The sequence below is a fragment of the Lagenorhynchus albirostris genome, chromosome 10, assembly GCF_949774975.1.
Source record: "Lagenorhynchus albirostris chromosome 10, mLagAlb1.1, whole genome shotgun sequence".
NCBI classification, from domain to species: Eukaryota; Metazoa; Chordata; class Mammalia; order Artiodactyla; family Delphinidae; genus Lagenorhynchus; species Lagenorhynchus albirostris.
In genome coordinates this window covers 37,043,284-37,069,537 of record NC_083104.1, presented here as the reverse complement: position 1 = coordinate 37,069,537, position 26,254 = coordinate 37,043,284, and the positions used below count along the sequence as shown (strand labels likewise).

At 52.3% G+C, this 26,254-nt stretch overlaps 2 protein-coding genes across 8 annotated transcripts in view; both read left to right on the top strand.

Moving 5' to 3' along the window:
• RAD54L2 (RAD54 like 2) overlaps positions 1 to 5,121 on the top strand; it is an 86,756-nt gene extending 81,635 nt beyond the window's left edge. The window contains exons 23-24 of the mRNA XM_060164022.1: positions 1,787 to 1,879; positions 3,730 to 5,121. Of these exons, the coding sequence (XP_060020005.1) occupies positions 1,787 to 1,879; positions 3,730 to 4,724 (1,088 nt within the window). The 3' untranslated portion in view covers positions 4,725 to 5,121. The remainder of the gene's footprint in view (positions 1 to 1,786; positions 1,880 to 3,729) is intronic.
• Positions 5,122 to 11,939: 6,818 nt separating this feature from the next.
• Positions 11,940 to 26,254, top strand: part of TEX264 (testis expressed 264, ER-phagy receptor) — a 29,322-nt gene continuing 15,007 nt past the window's right edge. For 2 of the 7 annotated variants that reach the window (XM_060161710.1, XM_060161714.1), the window contains exons 1-4: positions 11,940 to 12,054; positions 13,050 to 13,125; positions 15,407 to 15,698; positions 24,077 to 24,298. In XM_060161710.1, coding sequence (XP_060017693.1) covers positions 15,441 to 15,698; positions 24,077 to 24,298 — 480 coding nt within the window. In that variant the 5' untranslated portion in view covers positions 11,940 to 12,054; positions 13,050 to 13,125; positions 15,407 to 15,440. Of the gene's footprint in view, positions 12,055 to 12,470; positions 12,494 to 12,627; positions 12,798 to 12,829; positions 12,849 to 13,049; positions 13,126 to 15,406; positions 15,699 to 24,076; positions 24,299 to 26,254 lie in introns of those variants that run through there. The other 5 variants (XM_060161713.1, XM_060161711.1, XM_060161712.1 and 2 more) reach the window with 5 other exon arrangements.

Here is a 26,254-nt window from a genome sequence, read left to right as displayed (position 1 = left end):
GGACCTGGGTCTCTGTCTTTATTAGGGTCCAAGAGTGGGGTGGCTAGGGTTTCGCAGGTTCAATCTTTATTGGTGAATTTATTTATGTTTTTGGCCACGCCGTGCAGCTCGTGGGATCTTAATTCCGCAACCAGGGATCAAACTTGTTCCCCCTGCAGTGGAAGCACAGAGTCCTAACCACTGAACCACCAGGGAAGTCCCTTTATTGGTGAATTTAAAACATAAGAATGGGAATTAGTGTGTGCGAAGGGAAGAGCGAGCTCACTCAAGGGTTAGTTACCTAGGTTACCTCAGGCTTTCTAAAAAGGAACTTTTCAAGGGAGGGAGCAGCCTGGTTCCTTACCTAGTAGTTTAGCTAGTAGCTGTGCCGTAAGGCTGGCAGTTTGTTTACCCAAGATGGATGTCTTTGAAATGGATGTCTGAGCAGTCAAAAGCTTAATGTCTAGCACTTACACTACACACAGGGAGGCCAGAATCAGAGGGAATGAGCTGTGGAATGGGTTATAAGCCAACCTGTTTATTGTTGTGCCGTCTTACCTACTTGCTTAGAGTGGGGTGGATGTCTCTGATTAGAAAATGTAGTGGGTGGATGAATAAGTATACCTGGGTTGCATGACAGAATTTTCCAGTGTGGCCATTTGAAAAGTCCACTGCCTCTGGCCTCCTTATGGAGTTCTCCAGATGAGATTGCTGGAGAAATCTGGGCTGGATGGTGTTAGGACACAGCTGAAGCCTATCTTTCATGTCAGCCTCTGCTGTGTGAGGCTCCCCGAGGGTCTTTGCTTAGTAAGGAGATTTTGCCCTAGCCTCTGTTGGGTTAAAGTACTTTTAGTTTCAGGGAAAAGATGCCATGAAATACATGACACCCAGAGAAGGTCATATGTAGCCCCCTTACTGGGTTCTTCCTGGCCTAGAGCAGGGGTATGCAAACTGTGGCCCACGGACCAGATCATGCCTGCTTCCTGTTACTGTACCTCTGAGCCAAGAATGGGTTTTACATTTTCAACCATTTTCAATTGGTTGAAAAAAAAAAAAATCAAAAGTATAGTATTCTGTGACGTGAAAGCGATATGAAATTCACATTTCAGTGTCCATAAATAAAGACCTTCGGAGCACAGCCACACCCAGCTGTCATGTTACAGCAGCAGAGTAGTTGCAACAGAGACCTTATGGCTAACAGAGCCAAAAATATTTACTAACTGACCCTTTAAAAAAAGTTTTTTGACCTCTGGCCAAGAGGCAGCCCTACCAAGAGATAGATCAAATGACATGCTCAAGACCAAGGAAAGGTTGACTAGTGCTGTGTGGGAATAGAATAGCCGTCTTGAATTATTCCTGCCAAGGGAGGGGTGTTATTGAGGAAATAAGGCTCCTTCCAGATCAAGAGGACCTGGGCCAGAACAGAAGGAGCCAGTTTACTCTCTTTCACAGCACCCTATTTATTTCCTCCATTGCATTTAACCTTTCCTGATATTTTCTAGTATAATTGTCTATCTCCCCCTCTAGAGTTAAGCTCCGTGAGACAGGGCCCTTTTCTGTCTTGTGTACTTCAGTGTCTAGAACAGTATCTGGTATATGGTAGTCACGCAGTCAGTGTTTGTGGAATAAGTGAGTAATATTGGGTCCACAGCTCAGTCATCCCACTCCTCATTTCAGGGATATTGAGAGAGGATGTGACACCAGTTTTATAGCTGTTTCTGAGCCCACAGTGCCCAGGCCTGGAGTTTCCCAGGGTTGGCTGTATTGCATGTCTGCTCCTAACAGTCTTCCTCATGTTTCTTCTTAGGGACATACATCCGTACCAGTGATGGGCGAATCTTTGCTGTCCGGGCGACTGGCAAACCAAAGGCCCCTGAAGATGGTCAGATGGCTGCCTCAGGTATAGTGGCTTCTACTTTCCGTTGACCTACATGGCATTTTTGGGGGGGGGGGTTGGTTTGTAATTAATTTATTTTTTGAATAGATAATGTGTGCATGGTTCACAATTCAAAGGGTACAAGAAGGGGTAAAGTGAAAAGTAAGTTTTTCTTCCCTCATACTTCCAGTCATCCATTGCTCCTTCCTGGAGGTGCTACTCCTGTTTTGTTTGGTTTGTTTGTTTGTTTTATAGATTTATTTATTTTTATTTATTTATTTTTGGCTGCGTTGGGTCTTTGTTTCTGCTCGCGGGCTTTCTCTAGTTGCAGCAAACGGGAGCCACTCCTTGCCACGGTGCATGGGCCCCTCATTGCAGTGGCCTCTCCCGTTGCAGAGCACGGGCTCGGTGCGCAGGCCCCAGGAGTTGTGGCATGCAGGCTCAGCAGTTGTGGCCCTCGGGCTCCAGAGCACAGGCTCAGCAGTTGTGGCACACAGGCCTAGCTGCTCTGTGGCATGTGGAATCCTCCCAGAGCAGGGCTCGAACCCGTGTTCTCTGCATTGGCAGGCGGATTCCCAACCACTGCGCCACCAGGGAAGTCCCTCCTGTTGTTGTTTTGTTTTGTTTTGTTTTAAAAGATATTCTATACATATACATGGTACAGGGATATGTATGTGCGCACGTGTGTATCTGTGTATATTAAAAAAATGTATATATGTATATAACTTTTCTTTGCATTTTTAAACAAATGCTAATTTACTGTAATATACCGTTTGATCTTTTCTTCATTCACTAGTGTATCTCAGTGCTTGTTCCTTATCCTTTCTTTAAATGTTCCTCAGTGAAGGTTTGCACAAGATGCAGTTAGATGGGTGTAATACAGTGCATTACCAAGTTCCCTGTCCCTGGACATTTAGATTGTTGTGCTCCACCATTACAGTACTGGTTCACAGTCATATGGGTGTATCTATAGGAAAAATTCCTAGAAGTGGGATTGCCAGATCAAAGAGTATATGTGTGGCACATTAACAATGTTAGGAACTCTTGCAAAAGTCCCCTCTGTGGGAGTGGTTCTCACTTATCCTCCCACCATGAGGTATGAGGGTATGAGAGCTAGATTGCTCTTGTTCCCAGCTTTTATCATGGAAATTGAGAGACATGCAGACAAGTTGAAAGAACAGCACTGTGAGCACCCATGTATCCTACAGCTAGATCCAATGACTGTTATCATTCTCATAAACTTTCTTCTCTCTCCTCCTTCCTATTATTTGAACTATTTGTAAGTTGAAGACATCATGTCATTTCATCCCTAAATATTTCAGCACACATTTGCTAAGATTAAGGACATACTCCTCCTAGTCACAAAACCATTATCGCACTAAAAAAAGTTAACAATCCCATAATATTCCCTACTAGTCAGGCCATTTTCAGATTTCCCAGTTGCCCTATTCACTTTCATGGCCATGGATTTTGTTTTGTTTTTAACCAGGATGGACTACTTTTTGAACTTCATTTTCCTCTTTTCTCCCATCCTGGTCACTGACCATCTTTGCCCCCAGAAGGAGTGTGACTAAAAGAATATCTTTCAGCATTTCATATCCTTTATTTCATAGGATCCACCTTGGTGGAGTTTTACAGGGAACTGGGGTACAGAGAAGTTACATGTCTTTGCATGGATAGACTTGTTTCCTAGATCAAAGGACTTCTTTCTTTGTGATTGGGAAAAATTGACTGGGTGATGTTGTTTGCACATCGAACTATTTGAATTTGGGGGACCACAGGACAGGATTTTTTTTTTTAATGGAATCTTGTCTTACACCCGCCTTCTCTCCCTGACCATTTCTGGTTCTCAGTTACCTACATTTCGTCCCCAGGTTCCCAGGGGCCTTCTCTCGAGTCTACAAGCAACGGCAGACACAGTGCCTCATCACCCAAAGCCCCCGACCCTGAGGGGCTGGCCAGGCCTGTCTCTCCAGACAGCCCGGAGATCATCAGTGAGCTCCAGCAGTATGCAGATGTGGCTGCTGCCCGGGAATCCCGTCAGAGCTCCCCAAGCTCCAATGCTGCCCTGCCTGGCCCCCCAGCTCAACTTGTGGACAGCAGTGCTGTTCCTGGGACAGCTCTTGGGACTGAACCTAGACATGGGGGTCATTGCCTCAATAGTTCCCTCTTGGTGACCGGCCAGCCCTGTGGTGACAGGCACCCAGTGTTGGACTTAAGGGGCCACAAGCGAAAGTTGGCCACACCACCTGCTGCCCAGGAGTCAGCCCGCCGGCGGTCCAGGAAGGGCCATCTGCCAGCCCCCGTGCAGCCGTATGAACACGGGTATCCAGTTTCTGGCGGGTTTGCCATGCCACCCGTCTCCTTAAACCATAACCTCACCCCACCCTTCACCTCCCAGGCTGGGGAGAATTCCCTGTTTATGGGCAGTACCCCCTCCTACTACCAGCTGTCCAATTTGCTGGCAGATGCCCGCCTGGTGTTTCCAGTGACTACTGACCCTCTGGTGCCAGCAGGCCCCGTCAGTTCCTCTTCCACGGCTACCTCAGTCACTGCCAGCAACCCCTCCTTCATGCTCAACCCCTCTGTACCAGGGATACTACCCAGCTACTCACTCCCATTCTCACAGCCACTCCTGTCCGAGCCGAGGATGTTTGCGCCTTTTCCTTCCCCTGTCTTGCCCAGCAACCTTTCACGGGGCATGTCTGTCTACCCAGGCTACATATCCCCACATGCAGGCTACCCAGCTGGCGGCCTTCTCCGGTCCCAGGTGCCTCCATTTGACTCTCATGAGGTTGCTGAGGTGGGGTTCAGCTCCAATGATGATGAGGATAAGGACGATGATGTAATAGAGGTCACTGGGAAATAGCTGGGGAGCCCCTCTGCAGCTCACTCGGGGCCCCAGCAGGTTGCCCACCAAGATGGAAGGCAGCAATCTGGGCTTTCTGAGAATAGGGCACTTGGCAGGAGGGAAAAGGAAGAGGACAAAGAAGGGTGGTTGACCATAGGTGGCAGGGCTCTGTTGCTGTTTAACAAAAGAGGCAAAAATAATCCAACAGAGCAGCAATAGTGGGAAATCAGGGACCTAAAACAGGAATGGAGAGGCAGGGCAGTCTGCCTCTCTTCCTGCCTGCCTTGCTTATGCTGTCTGCTTGCTTGCTTGCCCATCTGAGGGTAGATGCTCACATCCCATTTCTGTCTTTGGGAACATTCTCTCCCGAGAGAGCTGCCTTACTGGGTGATTTAGCTTGGCCTGGAGAGGGAAGGGGAGGGAGGGAGGGTAAGAGAAGAAGGGTAGGCAGACTGAGATTCCACGTGAAGTGGAATCCTTTTAGGGGGTGGGAAAGAAGCAGACCAGGTATGTGTGTGTGTGCCTGTGCGTGTGTGTTTATGTTTGTACTTACATGTATGTAACAGAGCAGGGGTGAAGGCGGGTGGGAAGGGAGGGAGGGAGGGACTAAAGGGGAAACTAAGAAATGAATTTATCTTTTGTAAAATGGAAATCAGAGTGTGGTGGTTCATGGCAACTATTAGTATGAACATCAGGGTGAGCCCAGGAGAAGAGCCATGGAAACCACAAGTTTCCTTCTACTTGGGTGAAGACAAGGCCCAGCTAACCCACGTCCCTGGTTATCAGAGCCAGACTTGTTTTAAAATTTGGGGGAAATTATTAGAGAAAATGGGCATTACCAATCTGTGTCTCTTTCCCCAGTGGCTGTCTCTGAGCAGATCTCCCTTTCTGGGGTGTGAGATTGTCTGTGTGCAGAGACTGGGAGGGAGAAGCATTGCAGTGTATGAGTGGGAGGTCATGGAGTTGTGGCCAGAAAAAACATTCTTCACAAGGTTGGAACTGAGCCCCCAGCTGCCTGTTCTGGTGGCCTTTCCTTTTCCTTCTCCATTAGAGAGCTCCATGTTAATTTATTTCTTAAGGGCAATTATTTATTATTTGGACTTTTCATGTGTCTTGGTTCTTTTTTGGGGGGGTGGGAGGGGAGGTTAGGGTAAGGAGGGTAGGAGATGGGAAGGGAAATTTTAAGATATCTCAGACCCCATAGCTGCTGGTGAATAAATCCTGGGTAGATGGTGAATTGACCAAGGAAAGAAAGTTAGGCTTGACCAAGGTTTACACTAAACAACTATGTTTTCAGGAAATGGCCCCTCAGGAAGATCAGGGAATCCTGTGACTGGATAGTTAGTGATGGTGAGACTCATTCCACAGTGCTTGAAATTTAGGATCATGGAGTTTGCAATTGGGAAGTAAGTGACCCCAAATTTGGAGCTGTGTCCTCCTGGGATGACCTTAGGGACAGGCTCTCTATGCTGACTAGTGAAGCTGTGTATAGGTGGCTGCTGGGTTGAGGGAACAGACTGTTGATTTCCTATTGGGAAATGTCTTGGCTTCCTCAACGTATTGGATGATCATTGTGGGCCTGGTGTCTGCTACCTCCATCCTCTTTGAAGGAACATGGAGGAGCCCTTCCTCTGTAGGAGACTTAAATCGTCTTAAAAGAATACATCAGTCATTCTGGGTCTCCGCCAGGGGCGAGGGGGCATCTAGGCGTTAAGCATAAACACTGGTTGTCTTCATATTGCCTTTTTCCCCCCTGCTGCTAAGACCTTGCTGGGCAGTTCTTTATGATGAACAAACCCTGTCTGGCTTTAGAGCTTTACCACCTACCCATGGGTCCCTCCTCACTGGGCAGCTGCTGCACCTGCCTCTGCCAAGCCCTGGAGGCAACTTAGCCAGCTCACCCCTAGTAGTATCTGCTTGCTTCTGCAACTCTTCTGACCAGCCTGTTTCCATTGTTGGGGATTCTTAGCACACTCTGGCATATTATCCCCAGAGAAGAGACAAGGAGATGGCTGATGGATGGGTGTGTGTGTGTGTGTGTGTGTGTGTGTGTGTGTGTGTGCACTGTTCAGTTACACCAAAAGTGGAACTTAGGGAGCTTGCTTTCTGTATTTTCATAAGCACCCTGTCAGACATTTAACTCTCCTACTTATAGAAGCCTTAGACCTACAATTTAGCTATGCAAATTATTTTAATAATTTAAAAACAGCAGTTCCAACCAGTGCTTTCTCTTTCAGATGCATCCCAAGAATGAATGATGAAGGGACTCAGTTAGAGTGGGCTCTCAGGTTGAGGCTGGTTAATGGGAGTAAGCTAGCCTGGATCTCTGATTTGCAGAGCACACTCACAACCTGGGTTACAACTGATGCCTCTAAGGCTCCGGAGCACTGGGATCCCAGAAATTGTGTGTGTGTGTGTGTGTGGAAGGAGGGATATTTCTATGTTCACCTCTAGGAAATCACAGCAGCAAGCTCTGAGAATCCAGAAACTATCCCAGCAAGGAACCAAAACCAGTCACTGGAGGGATGGGCTTTTGAAGGTACCAGGAAGTAATGGGTGTTCTGAGTGGCAGCATGTGCCTGCTCTCTACCCAGTGGTTCCATGGGCTGGGTCTTGCTTCAACTCAGGAGAGGCCATAGTTTTGGGAGGCTGACCTGGCTAGGCAAGATTTTCTTTGATATGTGCAGCTTATATTGTGTAAGGGGGTAGGGCTGGGATCATGGGAAATTAAGAGTGCTACTGGTTCCATGGTTTGTTTCGTTGTTGTTTTTTTTTATTGAACCTGAAAATACTTTGACTTTTCTGTCGTCTCTTTCTGTGTGCTGGTAGGCAAGCGTGCATGCACACCAAACATAAGCATATGTGTGAGGGTAGCAGGAAATGTCTCAGAGCCCAAGAACCATGTTTTACAGTTCCTTTGATCAGAAACACTTGGTGTTGATGTCCACGCACCGTCCAGGCCTGAGTAAGGGAAGGATGGTGATAAGGGGGAGGGCAGAAGATCAGGTCTAGGTATCTTGCCTCGCTACTGTCTTCCATAGAATGTTTTCAAGGGCCTTTCAAGCCCCATCTGTCTGGTTTAGCCTAAATCCTCAGCCTAGGGAATATAGTACAATTTAATAATTCAGGATTACCATTTGTAATAATGCTTTATTCCCTTTTCTCAGTACCTTTGTAGATAAAAATTCAACAGAGACAGATTAGCCATTTAATTGAGAAAGTAAGTGAACCATGTTGGATCCAGATATTTTTCTTCAGATTAGATATCTGCAAAGTTTTCACCCCCTTGAGTTATGCTTCTTAAGCATCTTTTGACTTAAGGATGTCTCTGGTCCTTGGAACTCTATTCCCTAGGAATTAGTGTGTGGAATCACTATATACTTGTGATTCACAACTAAATATGAAAATTTCCCACTCCAGGACATGAAGCAAATCGTTGGGGTAATATTTTGCTGATAGGTTGAAACACTCAACCAAACTTTAGCCGTCTGGGTAGGACTGTCACTCCCAAAGCACTCAGCAGAGCAAGGCTCTCTGCTTGTCTGTTCATGCCTGGCATTGCTCTGGAACTGAGTCCTCATCCCATGGGGAAGGTCTTCTGGGGCTTTACATTCCTTGTTCCTAGTGTTCCTGGCCATGACCCCCTTGTGCTTCCCAGTTCCCTGTGATTCCACAGAAGACCAGTCTCTCCTTTCTGAGCCATGGCCTCCTATGCACCCAACTCAGTGACTCTTCCCCCATCAAAACTCCTGAGAGAAGAGCTCCTTCCCCCATTAGTTCCCCAAGAGACGTTCTGGCCCTCTGCTGACTGTTCCCAAGAAATCCACACCTCAAGGTGTGCCTGAGAAGGTTATGCTCTCCATCAGTCACCTTCAGACTCTATTTCCCTCCTACTGACTCTTCTCTGCTGTCCTGTGTATTCCACTGTGACCCCTTAATGTCTGTTCTGTGCCACTGGCTTGGCCCTAGGCCTTTTATGAATACCCGAGTCTTACGATGAACTTCCTGAGCAGGCAGTGTCCAACTTCTTTGCTCTTCAGGGACCTTAGTCTGCTCCTTTCCTCTCTCAGAGGTCTATTTGATATAGTAATCTAGTGCATTGGAGAGAGGTAGCTAGACAGGCTGCAGAGTCTGTAAGGCTGGGGGCTGGGAGTGATTTGGGTACTCTCTGTTACCACTACTGGGATAATAATCAGAAAAGAGGGGACCTCATACTGTGACCTGACCCAGGGCCCTCCCCTGGAAGAGAGCTCAGCCCAGGTTTGTGTGTGTGTGTGTGTGTGAGAGAGAGAGAGAGACAGAGTGTATGTGTGCACACGCATGCCCTTGTGCACGTGGGTGTAAATTGTTATCTGGTTGTGTTACTCAGGGTGGGCTGGGGACTCACCAGAAGAATCCCCTCAGCCCGCCCAAGACTGTTTTTTTCCTGTACCCTCTCCAGAGGGGTCGGGGAAGGGGGTCCAGGTGGGTTGAGGGGGTCACAATGGATAACCACTAAGGCCACACTGCTGCCAGGAGGAGTGGGGTGGGGGAGAGATGAGGTGGCCCCAGGGACCTGGCACCTGGCTTTGGTTTTCCATCTTCTTTCTTCAGGACACCCCCTGAGGCCTGGGACCTGCGCCTGGCTTTGAGGAACATCTGTAGCTGGGTGTTCCAGCTGCTGGTGTGATCATGGGCTTCCCTCCTCTCTCAGCAGGGCAGGTGCTCCTGCCCCAGAGACTGGGCAACTGGCTGTTTCTATGACGTATTTATTTTTACTTGTGTTTCATGTCACTTTTTTAAAAAAGCAAACAGAACAATTGTAAGTCAGTATAACTGCCTATCAGTTTATTTCTCTTTTTGTAAAATAAAATTTAAACTGAAGAAGGCAGTGTTGTTTGATCAGGGAATTGTCTGAACAGCTGTTTGGCTGGGTGGTGGTGAAAGGGATATAACTTAGAGCATATTGGATGCTGAGATGGCACCTGTGAAGGTGGGGGGTGGGAACAGAGGGCAGACTGCTGGCAGGCTCTTTTTATGCAGTGGGGTTCATTAGGCATTTTCTGCCTTTGCTCACCTGAAGAGGACCGCATTTCCTGGCTCTAGAGGAAACAGCGAAGCTGACTCAGGGTGGCTTGAGGCTAGCTGGTCCCTCAGTCATGGCAAGTCCTGCAGGGGCAGCCCTAACTAGGCTGTGAGTGGCCAGGGATTGGGCACAGCATCAGTGCCTTCAGAGGGGGGGAGATGGCTGGTGGCAGGGTTTGCAGAGCATCTTACATTGCATGTGTGTTCTCCATTTGTCATCTGAATTAGAGGATCTAACCACTGCCTCAGAGAACTAACAAGGGCTTTGGAGCATGAAGAGGTAGGGAAGGAGGGAATGGTCTATGCTTTAGTTTCCCAAGTTTGGGGAAACATTCTCTGGAATTTACTAAGGGAGAGTTAAAGTGCTTCTGTAAGAATTCTTTGGACAGAGGAAGGCAGGAGGAGACAAAGGCCAAGTCTGGGCTCATGAGAGGAGAATATGTGCTATTGGGAGATAGGACTGGGAGTGGGGCATGGGTGAGGCAGACGGCTAGGTGATCAGCTCTGCTCAGACTTGCTGCAAGGGGTAGTGGAAAGTGCCTGGGCTACTGCCTCCTGGTGGCTAGTGGAGGCCTTGCAGGGATCCGGTGGAGATCAGGGCTTGCTTTGTTGGGAACAGCCTGCAATGAAGCCTGGGAAGCTGATGGCCTGCAGCCCCAGTCACAGGCCAACTCTACTTTCACCACAGAGGTGCTGAAGCTCCTAAGGCACGCCCTGAACTCTGACGTGGGGCTCTGGAGTTCCCCAACCAAGCTAAAGGAAGTGAGCAGACAGGACAAGTTATGAAAGGGCAGCTCCAGACAACAGTTTCGTGGGAGAAGCTCATAGCTTCTGAGAAGCAGAACTGACCATACAGAGGCTGTCTGTCTCTGAGGGTACTGGCCCTTCCTCGTCTCACAGGAAATGCTTCCAAGTGTATAGTCCTCTTGCCTGGGGCACCCAAAGGGTTTGATCACGTGCCTGATGTTCATCAGCAAAACAACTGCCACGACCCTGCTAGCCCAGCCCTGAGTGCCTCTGAGGAGTCAGCTACCCATTCCGCTAGTTGGCCCAGAGCCCTGTGGGTGAGGTTCAATCTTCCCTGCCTGTGGGCAGAACAAATGTGAAGCAGAAGGAAAGGAAACCAGCTATAAGTGCCTGTGTGTGTCCAGTCTGCCCTTTGCTAGTACAGTAATGGGATCCACAAAAAGATGATTCACCTCCCAAACATCAATCCTCTATGTGAGGAGCACCAAAGTAGCACTTGGCCCCGCCTGTCTTGTAGCCAATCTTACGAGCATAGTTGTCACCTCCCCCAGCCCCTCCACTGCAAGACTGGGCCTCTCAAGAGGGCGAGGTTTTATCTTTGGGGCCCGAGAAGAGTGCTTTGCTGTTTCTAGATCCTCAGAAATACGAGCTGAAGATTGAACCTGTCTTCAACGAACTTACAGTTGACTTGGGGGGTTATCTAGAATACTTAAGCTAGAAGGGCAGACCTGCCTCCCCCAGCTGCGTCTAGGGCACTGAGGGAGGAGCCTGGAAGGGGGGCGTTTCCCCGGTGAGCTCCAGGAGGGCGGGGCCTTGGTTTTGTTCACTTGGTATCCGCAGCCCCTAGAACTGTACTAGCAGGGAGCGGTACTCAATAAATGTTGGATGGATGAATGATCACCCTTGTGCTCCGTTTGGGGGGGGGGAAGGGGGAGGTAAGGGTGGAGTGTTGGAGGTAGGAAGCTGATATTTGTGCTGTCCGGAGATTGGATCCCGCTTCTTCCCTGAGCCTCAGCTGTAAAACGGGAGCAAGTGGCCATGCCTTGCCCGGTTCCCAGGTCTGTCGCGAAGCCTCAGTGAGAGAAAGTAGCAGTAACTAGGGTGGTACAAATGCCAGGCTTTTACTGCCGTGCTGCACTTCCCAAGCCTCTTCAAACGATCCTCTCCGGTGCCGCCTTCCGGGACCCCACACTGCCTCTCTACTTCCCCTCATGCCTGGGGTGCTCTCGACAACCCAGAAGTTAAGAGGTTGTTCCTAAATCACCATCTGCAACCCAGTAGTTTGTGGGAGGCACGAAGGTACGGGGCGGGCTCGGCCCCTGACAGGCTCGGCCCCTAACAGGCTCACGTTTGTTGCCCTGGATACGGGGCGGGGCAGGCCTCTGCCCATCGGGTCCCGCGCGCACGCGCCCACGGCCACGGCCACGTCCTGCCGCGAGAGGGGGCGGAGCGAGCGTTGCGGCGGGCGCGCGCAGGCTCCGCCGCTGAGCCCCGAGCCGCGTGCGCTGATCGGCGTCCGCGGCGGGCGGCAGCTGAGGTGAGGGCCGGGACGGGGAGGTGTTCACGCTGGGGCGGCTCCACGCGCGCCGAGCTCCTGGGACCTCCGTCCGCCCGGGCGCAACCTCAGGGCCTCCCGCGTCCCCACCGTGACCCCCCGCGGCCCAGCCGCTCTTTGCATCTCGTCTCGGCCACAGCTCGCCCTGGCCGGTCCAAGGGCCCGAACGCGACCTTGGACCAGCCTACTATCCCGGATCACCCTCTGCCTCGGTCACGGGTGCAGGGCACGCCCGGAGGCAAGGGAGCCAGGGAGGGCGAGGGGGTGGGGAGCACGAAGACTGAGGCTAGAACCGTACTTTAACTCCGCCCCCGTCTCCTGAGGCCGCGCCTCGAAGCGTTGGCTGCAAACTTTTAACTTCCTTTAAGTTGCAGAGGTGCCTGGGACCCCGTGAGGTCGTGGCTGAAAAGAAAAGGGCTGGGTAAATAGGCGAGGAGAGGGTGAGCAGGGGCTGGAAGCCGAGAGTGGAGGTAGCGTCCCGTCCTTCCCGCGCAGGCCCCTCAGACTCCACGTCTTCCCGCGCCCCCCGAGTGCCAAAGTTTTGCCTGCAGCGGGCGCTTTAAGGGCGAAGCCAGCCGCCGCGGCGCACGTGAGCAGCCTCGGGAAGCCAGCGCGGGGCAGCCCGCCCAGACGCTCCGCCTGGGCCTCTAACCTGAGGAGAAACCGAGGCCCGAGAGGGGTCACAACCTGCCCGGGGTCAGCGGCAGGGGTTGTGTCACGGCCAGGTGCGGTGGCTGGAGCCCTCCAGGAAGAGGGCTCTCCAAGAACAGGGATATGTGAGCAGGGTCTAGTGAAGAGCTGACATTTTTGAGGCGGAATTTGGCTTCTGATTTCCCTAAGGGGTCTGAGGACATGGTGGAGGGTGCAACCTTGTGGCGAGGAGAGAGTTCTTGTAGAGGCCCCTGTGGACTTTCCCTGAAAAGAGATCAGTCAGGGCAGGGTGCCCGGCTCAGTGGTTATTTTCTTTCTGCCCCCAGCCCTGGAGCACTTGGAGCGTTTGGTCCCTGCCGTGCTGGATGCCATGAGTTGCTAAAATTGAGCCTGGCTTTAGAGGTGAGCTTCCCCAGCCCTTCTCCTTCCCTTTATCTTGAGAAAAGGGGAAATTTCCATTGCCCTGCCTCCTTCCTGGGCTGACCAAAGCTCTGCGGCCCCCAGGTACCTTTCACCCCTCTTTTGGGCAGTTTAGGAGGTGAGAGAAATGTGGGAACTAAGCTCCTTTCAGGAGACAGGGAGTGTGCAGCTGAGAGGATGGGGGTAGGTCACAGTGAGGGCTGATCACTCCCAAGATGAGTGGGAGCCTTAGATGCTGAGAGCTTCCAGCTGAGAGCCTTGGGTTCAGAGATGTCCAACGTGGATTAAATGCTTGGGCTTTTCTGGAAGTCTTGTTCCCAGGGAGGAGAGAGAAAGTGGAAGTGGGGGCCTAGAATCAGACTACCTGGATTCCCATTGCCTGCATTTTGTCCAGGTGGCTCTATTTAGTACCTTTGTGACCTTGGGCAAGGCTCTTAATCTCTAACCACTTGTTTTCTGATCCATATCCACTTGGTTTTGAGGATTAATGAAGTATCTGTGTTTCAACGTTTAGACAGTGCCTAGCATATAGTAAGTACTAAGTGGAAGATTCATCATCATTATCATCAAAGAAAACAGGAGTGAAACTAGCTGGGGGCCAGGAACAGGGGTCAATGAGAAGACCAGTGTGAGACACCTCAAGGTCATGATGCCAAAGGTTTAGAAGTTTACTTTGCGTTTTTTGTGAGACAAACACTGTGTGCACATTGACTCCAAAGACAGTTTTTCAGCAAAAAATTTTGATACCCAGAACCCACAGGGAACAAATTATTCCATACAGCTGTTTTCCATAGGGTCAACATGTTGATTTTCAGCTCCTAAAGCTTTTAAAATTTTAAGTACTTGGGGTGAGAATGTTCTTCCAATGGGTCAGATGCTTCCATTCCTCTTTAAATAGTCTTCTCTGTGGTGCGATTTTTTTCCCCCCCTGGGTGACGCAGGTCAAGCCCTCTGTGTAAGAGGGTTAGTTTTCTGGCCCCAAGTTTCATGGAGTTCCAGGCAGTCTGTCTTGAATGGCTCATACACCAACCTATGTGTTGTGTCGCTAGGCCTGCTCTTTGATAGCTTCTCTGCTTTTTATTTTTTTCTCCCCTGAAACAAGTATCTTTTGCTTGTACCATGCAAATAGCAAATACGGGAAACAGGGAAAGGCCATTGAGGAAGAGGGAGAATTGTCAGATAAATGACATACACAAAAAGGAAAAAAGACACCCCTGCCCTGCCCCAGCATACCTACCCCAGGATGGCTTCCTGTAAACTACTTAGTACAGGAGGTCAGGTGGGGAGATCAGAACCACAAAAACTGAATTCCAAATATCTGGAGATGTTGGGGAGAAGGGAAGGAAGGGGGAAGGACAGGGCAGCAAGTGGACCCCAGGTGTGGCTCCCTGCCAGGCTAGCACCCCTCCACCATAGGATGAAATGCTCCAGCCGTGGGTAACTTTCACAGCTACCTGTTGTGTCTCCACTTCTAGCAGTCTTTTCCTCCTCCTTCTTCCTTGCTGTTTCTAATCTATGGACTGGGAAAGTGAGATGAAACTTGTTAGCACCGGTAGCTCCGCTCAAGTCTGGGAAGCATAGTGCTAGACTTTGTTCTGCCTGCTCAGGCTATTTTAACCTCGTCTCTCCTTTGGTTCTGGGTGGGTGAGCTTGTTGGAAAGCAGTATTTCACGGGCCAGATGTGCTTAGCAGAGGAGAGCTTCCTACAAGAGTCCCTTCCTGTGGCACATTTTTCCCCCTGACGTTTTGTTCCTTATGGTTTCCCTGTTTTTAAATACGTGTTTGGGCCCTGTGCTTGCCTGTCCTCCCTCTGGCAGTGGCCCATGAGGCTTGGGGAGTCTGGGCAGGCAGTGTGGCTCAGTTGTGGTAAGGAATAAGGAAGAGGCAATGTGGGGAAAAGGCAGGCTGGCTGACGTCTGGCCCAGCAGGGGTGGCTGGTCAGGGCCAGGAGTATGTCCCTGGCTGACTCACTCCTGTGCCCCTCTATGACTCAGCTACCCCAGGTGTGACCAAGGCTGCCAGCTGACAGAGCTGCTCTGAGAGCCTCAACAGTTGTGATTAAGAAATAAAGAGGCTTGTAGCTTCAGTCATCCTTTGTAACTCCATTCTAGGTCACTCTGTGTGTAAACACCTCTGGCTCCTGCCTCTCCCACATCAGAGCACCCAAGGCAGGGCTGAGGTTGGGCCAGAACTGGCTGGTGGGAAGGTGGGCACATTGGTCAGACAGGCTACCAGCCACCTCTTCCTTCTGTCTCCTTTGCAGCTGCCTTGGGGTGCGGCGTGGGGGGCACAGAGCCATGTCGGACCTGCTACTCCTGGGCCTGATTGGGGGCCTCACTCTGCTGCTGCTGCTGACGCTGCTGGCCTTTGCTGGGTACTCAGGGCTGCTGGCCGGGGTGGCAGTGAGTGCTGGCTCACCCCCCATCCGCAACGTCACCATGGCCTACAAGTTCCACGTGGGGCCCTATGGTGAGACTGGGCGGCTTTTCACAGAGAGCTGCAGTGTCTCCCCCAAGCTCCGCTCCGTTGCCGTCTACTATGACAACCCCCGCATGGTAAGGAGCCTCCTGGGCCCTGGCTGGGGTTCTACCCCATGGACAGACATGGGGCAGGGCTACTTGGGCAAGGGGTGTTCTGGTTTCTGGGGAGGGGTGGGAAAATCGTTGAGCTGGCTATGCACACCACCTCCTCTCTGAGCTTGAAGCTCCTTCCAGATTTAATCTGGACTTCTGCTCCAGATTTCTATATATGCTGGCTTTCTACTTGTCACGATATGCTGGCTTTCTACTTGTCACGATCTAATTTTCCTGGCTTGTCTCTGCCCATGGACTTCTGAGTGCAGGGGGCCACACCACTGTGAGTCCCTAGCCTCTGAGGGGGCGTTGGTCTGTTGCCTCCTCTTCTCTCCCTCCCTCAGCCCCATTTGAAGCCAGCACTCTAAGACCAGACCATTTCAGATGCTACCCTCTCTTTGAGGTCATATCATGTTTCTTTGAGTTCCCTCTTTCAGCTCTTGTGCTGAAAGAAGGTGGAATCTTCCAGCCATTATGGTGGCCCCTGGCCCAGGGATAAGGCATTTCTTTGGGCATCAAGCTGCCTGGTTGGGAGAGTGCTTTGGGGGCAGGTGGAGCCAGGTGAGCTGTCCAGAATGTCCAAGATGCTGGGGTCAGAGACTAACCTGACATCAGTGACACCCTGTAGGCATATGGCTGTATTTACAGCCTGTGGTGAATCGGGACTCACCAATATGGCCTCCTGCCATGCCATGAGGTGGTGCTGCCCACAGCTGCATTGGGCTGGCAGCTCTGCCAAGGGTTCTTCAGCCTCCAGCTCTGAGCCTTGGCACACCAGGCATTGAGAATCCCCAGCTCTGGTGTTCTTGCCTGGAGAGCTCAAGTGGGCAAGGCCTGTAGCCTCCATACCATGTGCTGAACAGGCCTCAATGGGGTACTCAGTCGAAACAAGGGTGTGCTGACTCCCTCTCTGTGCCAGGTTCTGCTTGACACCTGCACTCTGGAGATGAACAGACGTGGCCCTGCCCTCAGGAAGCTTTGTGTGGTTGGCAGGTCAGCCCTGTACAGATGCATCTCCAGCAAGACACTGTGTTCAGTGCTCACAGAACTTTGAGCGAGCTGTGGGTTTGCCTCAAGTCTGCCAGGGAGGCTCAGAGAGGAGGTCTTCTGTCATGAGTAGAATTTTGCTCTACTGGAAAGGGCCTCCTGGCTAAGGGAACTGCAAAGTGCAGGCCTGCAGATGTCGGCTGACAGAGGAAGTGTGGCAAGTAAACACGTGATGGGCGGAGAAAGATGTAGAAGGGTTTGCTGGGCCAGGTGGTGGGAGGTACAGTAGGTTGGGAGGAAAGGTACAGCACAATTTGCCACCTTTGATTTAGGAAACTAAGTGGATGGCAGGTGGAGGAGGGAAGGAGATGAGGCAGGGGGCCATCGAGGAGATGGGGCTGGGGCTGCGTGAGAGGTGATATGGCCTGGTTGAGGGATGAGTAGACATTGAGGTTTTGAGGTCACATGGCTCGGAGATGGCACTAACTGACAGTCAAGAACACTGGGGCCCAAGTGGGATGGGGCAGGCATTGGGCTATGGGAAGCTCCTAGACCAGATGCCGGGCCCCCACCCTTGCAGAGGTCTCTTGTGTAAGTCCCTTTCCCTCCTCTACCCTCCCCTGGACCCTGCCCCTCCTTCCACATCTGACCCAGTTGGAACCCTCTGCAAGACCTCAGTGGGAGGGATGAGGGTCCTTGCAGCTGCCTCTTTCCTCACCGGCATGTCCTGTTCCAGAAGCAGTACATCGCCTCTTGAGTTGGAGGTGCTAATTCCAGAATGGGAAAGGGCCAAGGCAGCACGGTACCTTTGGGTCATTGCTGGAGGCTGGTTCAGGGAAAAGTGAGATAGAAGAATCCTGGCATGGGACACTCTCCCTATGGCCTCCTGACCCAGCCACCTCCAAGCAGCCCACTGTACAGCTCTCCTGGAGGTGTGGTGGACTGTCTGAGGTGGTGGGACTTGGGTTTCCAGGGTTGGCTGGGCACAGCCCGACTTTGATACCAGTCTGGGGGCCCATGGCCTGAGAGGACAGACTCAAGGTTAGCAGTTCTGGGTTTTGATTCTGTCTCACCACTGTCCTGCTGTGTGGTATTGGGCATACCACATACCCTCTCTGAGCCTCCATTTCCTCATCTGCAGAGTAAGGTTAAAAATACCGCTTATAGGTAGGCTGGCAAGGGTTAAATTAAGTGACATAGGTGAGCCATTCACCCCAGTACCTTGCCCTCAAGAAGTTGTTGTAACAACAACAAAAAATGGGTGGAAAAAACACTCATGCTACTTAGGTGTGATGAGGGGTTGTTAGGCTGGGCACTCATAACCCAGGCTTAGACCCTAGGCCTGACTGTGACCATCTGGTTGGCACAGAGAATGAATATATATGTCTAAAAGTGGCCCCTCTGATCCTGTCCATCCCAGTCCTTGGTCACTCTGGAAGAAACTTGTGTCCCTATTCAGAGCTGGGTCACACCCTGGCACCTGCGATGGCTCACCTGCCTGGCAGAGATCCTAAAAGGTTCAGGGAACCCTGGACCCCCAGGCTTCAGGTGCTCATGGCTATCACAGACTATCTGGTCCATAAGGAACTGAAGCCTCTGGGTCCACACTGCTGATATTATAGAGGAGGAGACTAAGGAGCAGTTAGCAGGAGTTGTGGTACTATCTGAGTTTACTCATGCTTTTTTATTTTCATTTAGCAAATATTTGAGCACCCTGTCTGTGCCACTCTGTCCTGGGCACTGCTGCACAGTGGGGACCAAGGGGCCCAGCCCTCAGGCCGTCTCAGTGGGGGTGGGGGGTGTCAGGGAAGCCTGAAGGACAGGCCTCATCCAGTCCTGGGGAAGGCCAAGAAGCCAAGCTTTCTGCTCCCCAGCTGCCTCCTACAGCAGTGTCCAGCATGGGGCCCTGCATAATATGGTTCACAGAAGGAAGGGACAGGATGTAGGCTGAGCTGTGGAGTGTCCCATCCCCATTCCACCCTCCCCAGCACAGCACAACACAACAGGAGCCAGAACCTGCTTCTCTGAGTGTGGGAGGAAGTGAGGCTATTTCAGGTTCTGTGAGTGGGGCAGTGAGTGACCAGGTGAGAGGTGGCCATGTGCTCTGGGTGCTGCCCACCCCCGTGAGATATAGACTGACAGCTCCCCAGCCACACCCCTTCCAGGCCTTAGCTGGACAGAAGGAGGCTGGTTCCTGAGAAAGGCCTGGTGAGGCTCCCCTGGTCTGTCTCTGGGCTCAGGAAGTGACACAGAGAAGGGTACCAACAAGGCAAGATTGTGGCGATTGCAGTGGACCATTTCATATGAGATGCTGCTTGAGCATATATCCTGGAGATACATATGTATGTCTGTATGTCAGTTAGCCACGCAGCCCTATATTTTGGAGTTCTCATGGGATAAGCCTGTAAGATCTGGGCGAGTGGTTCTTGTGGTGCAGGAAGAGGGATTCCGTTCTTCATCCCTGAGGGCCTTGGTGGAGGTGGGGGGAAGGAAGGAAGGAGCATGTGGCAAGAAGTTGACAGACTCTGGCAGTGGCTCATAGGTGTCCCTCTCCTCTCCAGGATGCCACATTCATGGAGTGTGGCCATTTCCTCTTTTTTTTTTTAAGTCAATGATTTTTTTTTTTTTATATTTGTTTGTTTGTTTGGCTACACCGGGTCTTAGTTGTGGCACACAGGCTCCCAGTCTCAGCATTCGGGATCTAGTTCCCTGACCAGGGATTGAACCCTGGCCCCCTGCATTGGGAGTGCTGGGTCTTAACCACTGGACCACCAGGGAAGTCTTGTCATTTCCTCTTCTAAGTGCCAAGGGAAGGGGGTGATTCCAGAGTCAATCAAGGATCTGTCCCCACCTCTCCACCCGCCCCCTCAGCACACGCACAGACACACACACACAGATCCAGTTCTGTCCTGCCTTTGTATAGTTCTGCCCTCTCTCTCCTGCTTGGACAGTGACTTTTGCCTCCCCTCCTGGGCCTAGTTCCTCTGGGAGCCTTGGGTGTTGGGAAGGAGGTGGAGAGGACCCTGAGCACCTTATTTGATCCTAACCAGTTCTGGCCTGTTAACAGGCCCTAATGGCTGGGCTGCTGTTCCTGTGCCCATGGGCCTGTCCTGTCTGCCAGCCTGGCCCTCCTCCTCCTGCCCCACCCTCTGCTGCCACCGCCTCCGCTGCTGTGTTTGGGGCTTAAGTAACCTGCCTGCTTGCCTGCCCTTGTGGGGAGCTTGGCTGAGGCCGGTGGGGCATGGCAGCCTGTTCAGCTCACCTGGGGAAGGCCTAGGAGGGAGTGCTGCCTCCAGGCATGGAGGAGTTTGGGGAGGGGACTGGTGGCGGTTGGGTACTGCCTTTAGTGAACTAGACCACACTGAAGTTTCTTTTTCCCCCTAGTCCACTGAGAATCGGTTTACGGTCACCACGTCTGCAGGGGCTGAGGCCAGTAAGAGTTTTCTGACGTAGGCCTGTGCCGTACTTCCCCTTCAGTATATGTGGGGATGGTGCCCCCTGCTCTCCCTGGAGGCACTGAGGTCACATGGAGCCTGGGAAGGGGTGGGGTGAGGGAGTAAGATTTCCCAGGATTGAGCCCTCAACAAGGGCAATGGGAATGTGAGCTGAGCTGATGCTTCCTGGAGGCCCAGGCCTCCCCCAGGTACCCTGTGATGCTTTTCTGCTAGATGGAATCTAGGTTTCTGCTCACAGCAGGTTAACTGTGGGCCCCTGTGGAAAGGTGGGCTGGGTAGTCTGGCCAGGGAGGAGTCAAGGTATCCCTCTGGGTCTGGGATTGGCAGACAGTGCAGCTGTCCCAGTCAGATTATGCAGGTTATGGACCTGGGGTGGCCCATTTCTAGTGAACCCAAAGGCTGGGTTTGGTCTGGGCTAGCTGACACCATTTTTTTCTTCCTGGATCCTGGAATTTATTGATCTTGTCCAGTTTCCAGATTCAGTGAGGTCTTGGCCAGGCAGAGACCCTCTCTTCGCTATGGCCTCACACAGCAGGGTCAGCAAGGTACTGCAAGGCCTCTCCAGAAGGGGCAGTAGGGCCAGCTTGTACCCGGAAGCTGTAGGTTCCAAGCAGACTGTGCTCTTCTTAGAATGCTAGGACTCAAGAGGCCTCACAGCCTGAAGGAGATAACTCGGGTATCTCTTTCCTAGCACTTTTGCTCTGAGGGCAGATTCTGGATGGGCCTGCCTTACTGAAATTGGTGGTGGGTCTGGCCACTGCCCTGTCTCCCTGGTATGGTTCCTTGCTGGTGCTAGTTCTGGTCCAGCTCTTGTTCTAGTCATAGGTACCCAGAGAAATGACTGATACAGGGAAGAAAGGGAGAAGACAGAACTGGAAGGCCCAGCCTGCCCTTCGAAGATCAGGCCCAAATAAAGACATTGTATTGAACCAAGGTGGGTGGGGTTTCTAGCCATCAAGACACTCCTGCTTTCTGGGTGGGCCCTTGACCATCTCAGTGGGCCATTCCCCTGGAGGTAGGCCTGGGCTCTCCTGGGAGCCCAGGAAAGCCTTCCCCTGCTCTGAGACCAGCCTTGCCACTCCCCAGCCTGTCTTAGGCCCTGCCCCATCTCCTCCTTGCTGGTGCCTGGTTCAGATGTCTCCCAGCTCCCGCTTGGTATGGGGCTGCTTAGCAGGTGGTGGGCTTGCTGGGTAACCTCCGAGTCTGCCCCTTAGCCACTTGGACAGGGGAAGGGGCAGGAAGTGTTCTCACTTCTGGAATTGAAAAGTTGCTCAGGCAGGAAGGGAGTCCCTGTGCCCAAGATCTCAGGAGCCCTGTCTCCTTATTAGCTGCTTCCCTCCCCCATGACAAGAGTTCCTCCTTTTTCAAGGGAGAGGGAGAGGAGGTTTGCTCATGATGCAGAGCCTGTGCGAGCAGGTTTATGCATGCATGCCTGTACTATCGCTGAAGAACTTCTGTGCACAGGATCCTGGACCTTTCTGCCTAGAGCCCGGGAGTGGTGGGGAGGAGAGGCCACCAGTTACAGTGCAGCAGAAGACCTGCTCCCTCTGGTGGGCATTTTGGGATCAGAGAGGAGGAGCTGCTTAGTGAGGAGCAACAGAGGCTTTCAGGAGGAAGGTTGAGCTGAGTCTTGAAGGATGGTTGAGTTTCCCAGGCAGAAAGAACTCTGCAGTAGGGTTACGAGGACATTTCAGGCAGAGGAAGTAGCCTACGCAAAGGGAGGAAGCATGGGAGGATGTGGCATGTTTGGGGAGCTGCAAATAGTTCTGTGTGGGGGTGTGGTGGGAGAGGAGGCTGGTAAGGCTGGCTGGCCAGAGCCCGGATTTGTCTCTCCCTCTGCCACTCACATGATTAGTGGGCACCTGCCCACCTGGGTCTTGGCCCCTACTCAGGCCTAGGGATGCAGAAAAGGAGTGCTAGGTCAGTGTGTGGACAAATCCAGGCAGTGTGTTGTGTGGGCCACCCTGAGACAGCCTTGCATGCTGGCCTCGGAAGTTTCATCATAGAGGTGAATTGGGATCCATTGAGAGGTTCTAAGCAGGATGATCACAGGTGTTCTGGTGCCTTTGGGGGACTGAGAAGGATGTGGAGCTGGAAGGTCCGTGAGGGCTGCTGAGGTGATCAAGACCCTGGGACCCAAACCCAAGCAGGCCAGGTGTTGGAGAGGAGATTACCAATTGACCTTCCATCCATTTCTCTGTTTAACCTGTATTGGATGTTTCTTTTGTATAGCATAGGTCGCTAGGGTTAGTTAGGAACATGAAGATGGGCTTTGCCGCAGACACTGTCCTTTGGTCTGTCAGCAGGCGGCCTGCCAGAGCCACCTGCCTTTCTGGCCATCCTCAAGTCTTGGGTGTGAATGGGGCGGTGGCACCATCTAGAGACAAGAGGTGGTACTGCAGTGCTCTCCAGCGCCTCTGGGTGGGGTGGGAGGAGCGTGAGGTTGAGAGAACTGACTGAGCTGCAAGGTTGACTTGATCTGGGTAAGAGTTTACAGCACAGTATTGGAGTCTGTGGGGGTTGCCATTGAGCCACCCTGAGAGGCTCTCCAAGAGGGTGTTTGGACCTGAAGGATGGGCAGGGAGGAGCTACATGTTCAGAGTTTTGGGTAGATGGGCATCCTGGGCCAATGGTTACGTGTTTGGCCAGTGTCATAGCTACTAATAACTGACAACAAGTATGGAGCACTTGCTGAACCATGCTCAGTCCTCCTGTGAAGTATCTCACAATTCTGTAAGTTGGCATCGAGGAACTGGGGCTTCAGGAAACCAAGGGACTCATCCAGAGCACAGGACTCAAGATTCACACCCAGGCCTGCCTCTCTTCAGAGTTGTGGTCCTGACCACTGCACCGTATTGCCTGCCACGAGAGCCCTGAGTTATGCTTAATGACATAGGATTCAAGGGGACCAGGGCTGCAGAGAGTGGGAGGTGACCCCCAGGGACTACGCAGAGGTGGGAGTCAGTGCCCAAGTTTCAGGCAAAGTGAGACTCTGCATTGGCCAGGGTAGGAAGGCAGAGCAGGCCTGAGACACCCCTGGGGGATTGTTGACAGGACTTGGAAGGGGCCAATGGGAGGGCAGAGACAGGTAAGAATGACTTCACGGTACTGGGAAAGGAGGCTGAGGAGAAGAGCAAGTGGAGGTAGAAGGAGTTTAAATTTAGGGGTCAGTGGCCCCTGAGTAGGGCCTTCAGATTGAGGAAAACCTGGGATAGAGAGCAAAAGGTCTGTGGTAAGTCTTTTGGATTTAGGAAGAGATACCCCTGGGGGCTGGTACAGATTCAGGTGTCAGGAGGTGAGACAAACTGGGACCCCTGATACCAGAAGGAAAAGCAAGTGCTGGCCCTTTCAGGCCTGGAGTTAGGCCTAGGAAGTGTTGGAGACTCACGTAGGAGCCCTTACCTGGGTGGGGTTTGTGGGAGCCAGGGGAGGGAGGGGAGCAGAGTGAAGTGAAGTGTAGGTACTAGGGGTCCAGGGAGACTTACGGGGAACCAGCAGTCTCAGCTAAGAAGGGGCTTGGGAAGTGGGGCAGGGTTTAGGATAGGGTGTGGGTTGGAGAGGAGATATTGAGGCCCTGGTGATGATGGCTGGCCCTGCCTAAGAGCCTGGGGAAGAGGATCTCACACAGTTTGATCAGCAACCCAGAGTTCAGTTCTGCTTCCTGACCAGCCCTTCTGTGGCCCCTCCACAGCTGGCAGGAGCCTGCCCTGTGCAATGGAGGGACGGAGAGTCCTGCAGCGGGATGCCAGAGGCCGGGTTTCAGCAGGAAATTGTCATCTCCATTATGGTGTCTGGGGCTGCGTGGCTTGTTGGAGCTAGTGGTTCTGCCAGGCCCAAGCTGGCACAGAAGCCAGGAAGCAGGAGGTCTGTGGGCCTCCTTCCTTTGCCCAGCCCTGACACCCTGCTCTGCTTCCCCAGGTGCCCTCTGAGAAGTGCCGCTGTGCGGTGGGCAGCATTCTGAGTGAAGGTGAGGAGTCACCCTCCCGTGAGCTCATCCGACTCTATCAGAAATTTGGCTTCAAGGTGTTCTCTTTCCCGGCACCTAGCCATGTGGTGATGGCCACCTTCCCCTACACCACACCCCTGTCCATCTGGCTGGCTACCCGCCGTGTCCATCCTGCCCTGGACGCCTACATCAAGGTGAGACACAAGTCTGGTGTGTGTGTCAGGGGGCAGCCAGTCCTTTGAGTGGGTGCTGGGGAGGCCTGCCTAGCCTGGGAGGAAGAGGCTGTTTGGGGAGGGCAGCACCTCGTGGAGCAGGTGCCTGTGGAGCTAGGAAGATGGGCAGAGGCTGCTGGCATTTCTTCCATACACCCGAGACCTCTTGGGCCCCAAGCATCTCCCAGGAGTACGGGTAGTTTGTTCAGAAACCCAGTCTTGTCATTTAAGCTCTGACTTGGAACAAAGACATCCTTAGTGCTCAGCCCCCACTCCAGACCCACCCTGTCCCTATCCTGCTGGGCCCTGCAGAGCAAGGGCCCTGAGACAAACTTTCCCTGTTGTAAATTACTCCTCCTCTAAAACATTTTGTAAACTTGGGTGCTAGGGAAATGATCCCAATTTGGGCTTGGAAGTGATCGTTTATTCATCTGTTCAACTTGTATTTATTGAGTGTCTGTGCTAGGTGCTATGCTGGATGTGGTGTGACATAATGGTGCATGAAATAGGCATTTACAGTGAGGTGTGGAGATAGGTAATAACGTCAAACAAAAACGGGATACATGCTAGGAAAGTACAGGGTGAGAAAAGGCGGGGAACCAAGTGCACAGAGTGGTCAGGGACAGCCTCTCGGAGGAGGTAACTTCTCAGGCAAAATCCTAGAAGAGCCCTTGGAGGGGCGGTAAGAATGTTCTAGGCAGAGCTAGGGTGAGGAGCATGGGTTTGATCTAAAGGCAGTGGGAAGTCACTGCAGAGTTCCAGCCAGGATCCGAGCTGCGCCTTTGCAAGATGGGCTCTGCTGTCGTTGGGAAGGGTAGGGCTGGACCATGGCTCATGGGGGCCGGGTGGAGGTGCTTTGAAGCTGTTATGAATCCTGCCGTGCATGGCGGCATCTTGGGCTGGGGCAGTAGCTGTAGAGATGCAGACAAGGGTGGAGACTGACAATTTGTTTTGGAGGTAGAACTGATGGATTTGTGGATGTGTTGGATGATGGGCAGGGGAAGGAGTGGGAGGAGTCACAAGTTGCAGTCCCCTCTGGGCAGGGCAGGTGGGTGAGCGTGTAGTGGTGCTTTCTACTGAGGTATGCAGGGCGGAGGGAGGAACTGGTTTGGGGGGCCAGCTCTGTGGGCTGTGTCAGGGAATCTGCCTGAGGGACGTCTTAGATGGGGTGTGGAGTCCACAGTGATGTGTGTAGTCTGGAGTTCAGAGAGGATTGGGCTGGTGAATATGTTTGGTGACGTGAGCCTATTGACAGTATTTGCCCTGGAGGGTGGCTGAGGCAGCAAAGTGTACAGAGGGCATGGCCAGTGTGGCTGGGATCAGGGAACAGGAGAAAAAAGTTAGCAAGAATGTGAACTTGACGGTTTTGGAAGAACCTGGTGGCTTGTTCTCCAGAGCAGCTTGGGAAAAGGGACAGGGCCTTGGTGATGGAAATGGGAGTTCAGACACGACCTGGTTAAGTGTCTGGTATCAGGGCTTGGGAATGAATAAATGGGGCCCTGGGTCACCAGCTGTGGCCTTCGTGGGCAGAGACAGGAAGAAGAAACAGGAGGGCTGCTGTGGTAGGGAAGGGGCATGGGGAGGATGGAGGAGGATTTCCTTTGTGAGATGGAGGTTGGCAGCCAGAAGGGTGCTGGGCGTGGGGTCGGGCCGGAGGCTGAGGGGCAGGGTGAGGCAGGAGGTGGGGGAGCTGGCTGGTGTTGAGGGCAGGAAGAGAGACATCAGTGCCTAAGGCCTGCTCAGCATTTCACCCAAGGAAGGACTGGTGTGTGGTGTCTCTGGTCTTGTCTGTGTCATCCTCAGCTTCAAGGGCCAGTCTGGAGGAGCACCCCTGGGAAGAGACTTTCTGGGTTCCAGACCTCAGAACAGGACATGTGGTGTGGTGGCGAGCAACTCAGCCACCACAGCCTTTTCTTGGCTTCAGGGGTTTATTTTTAG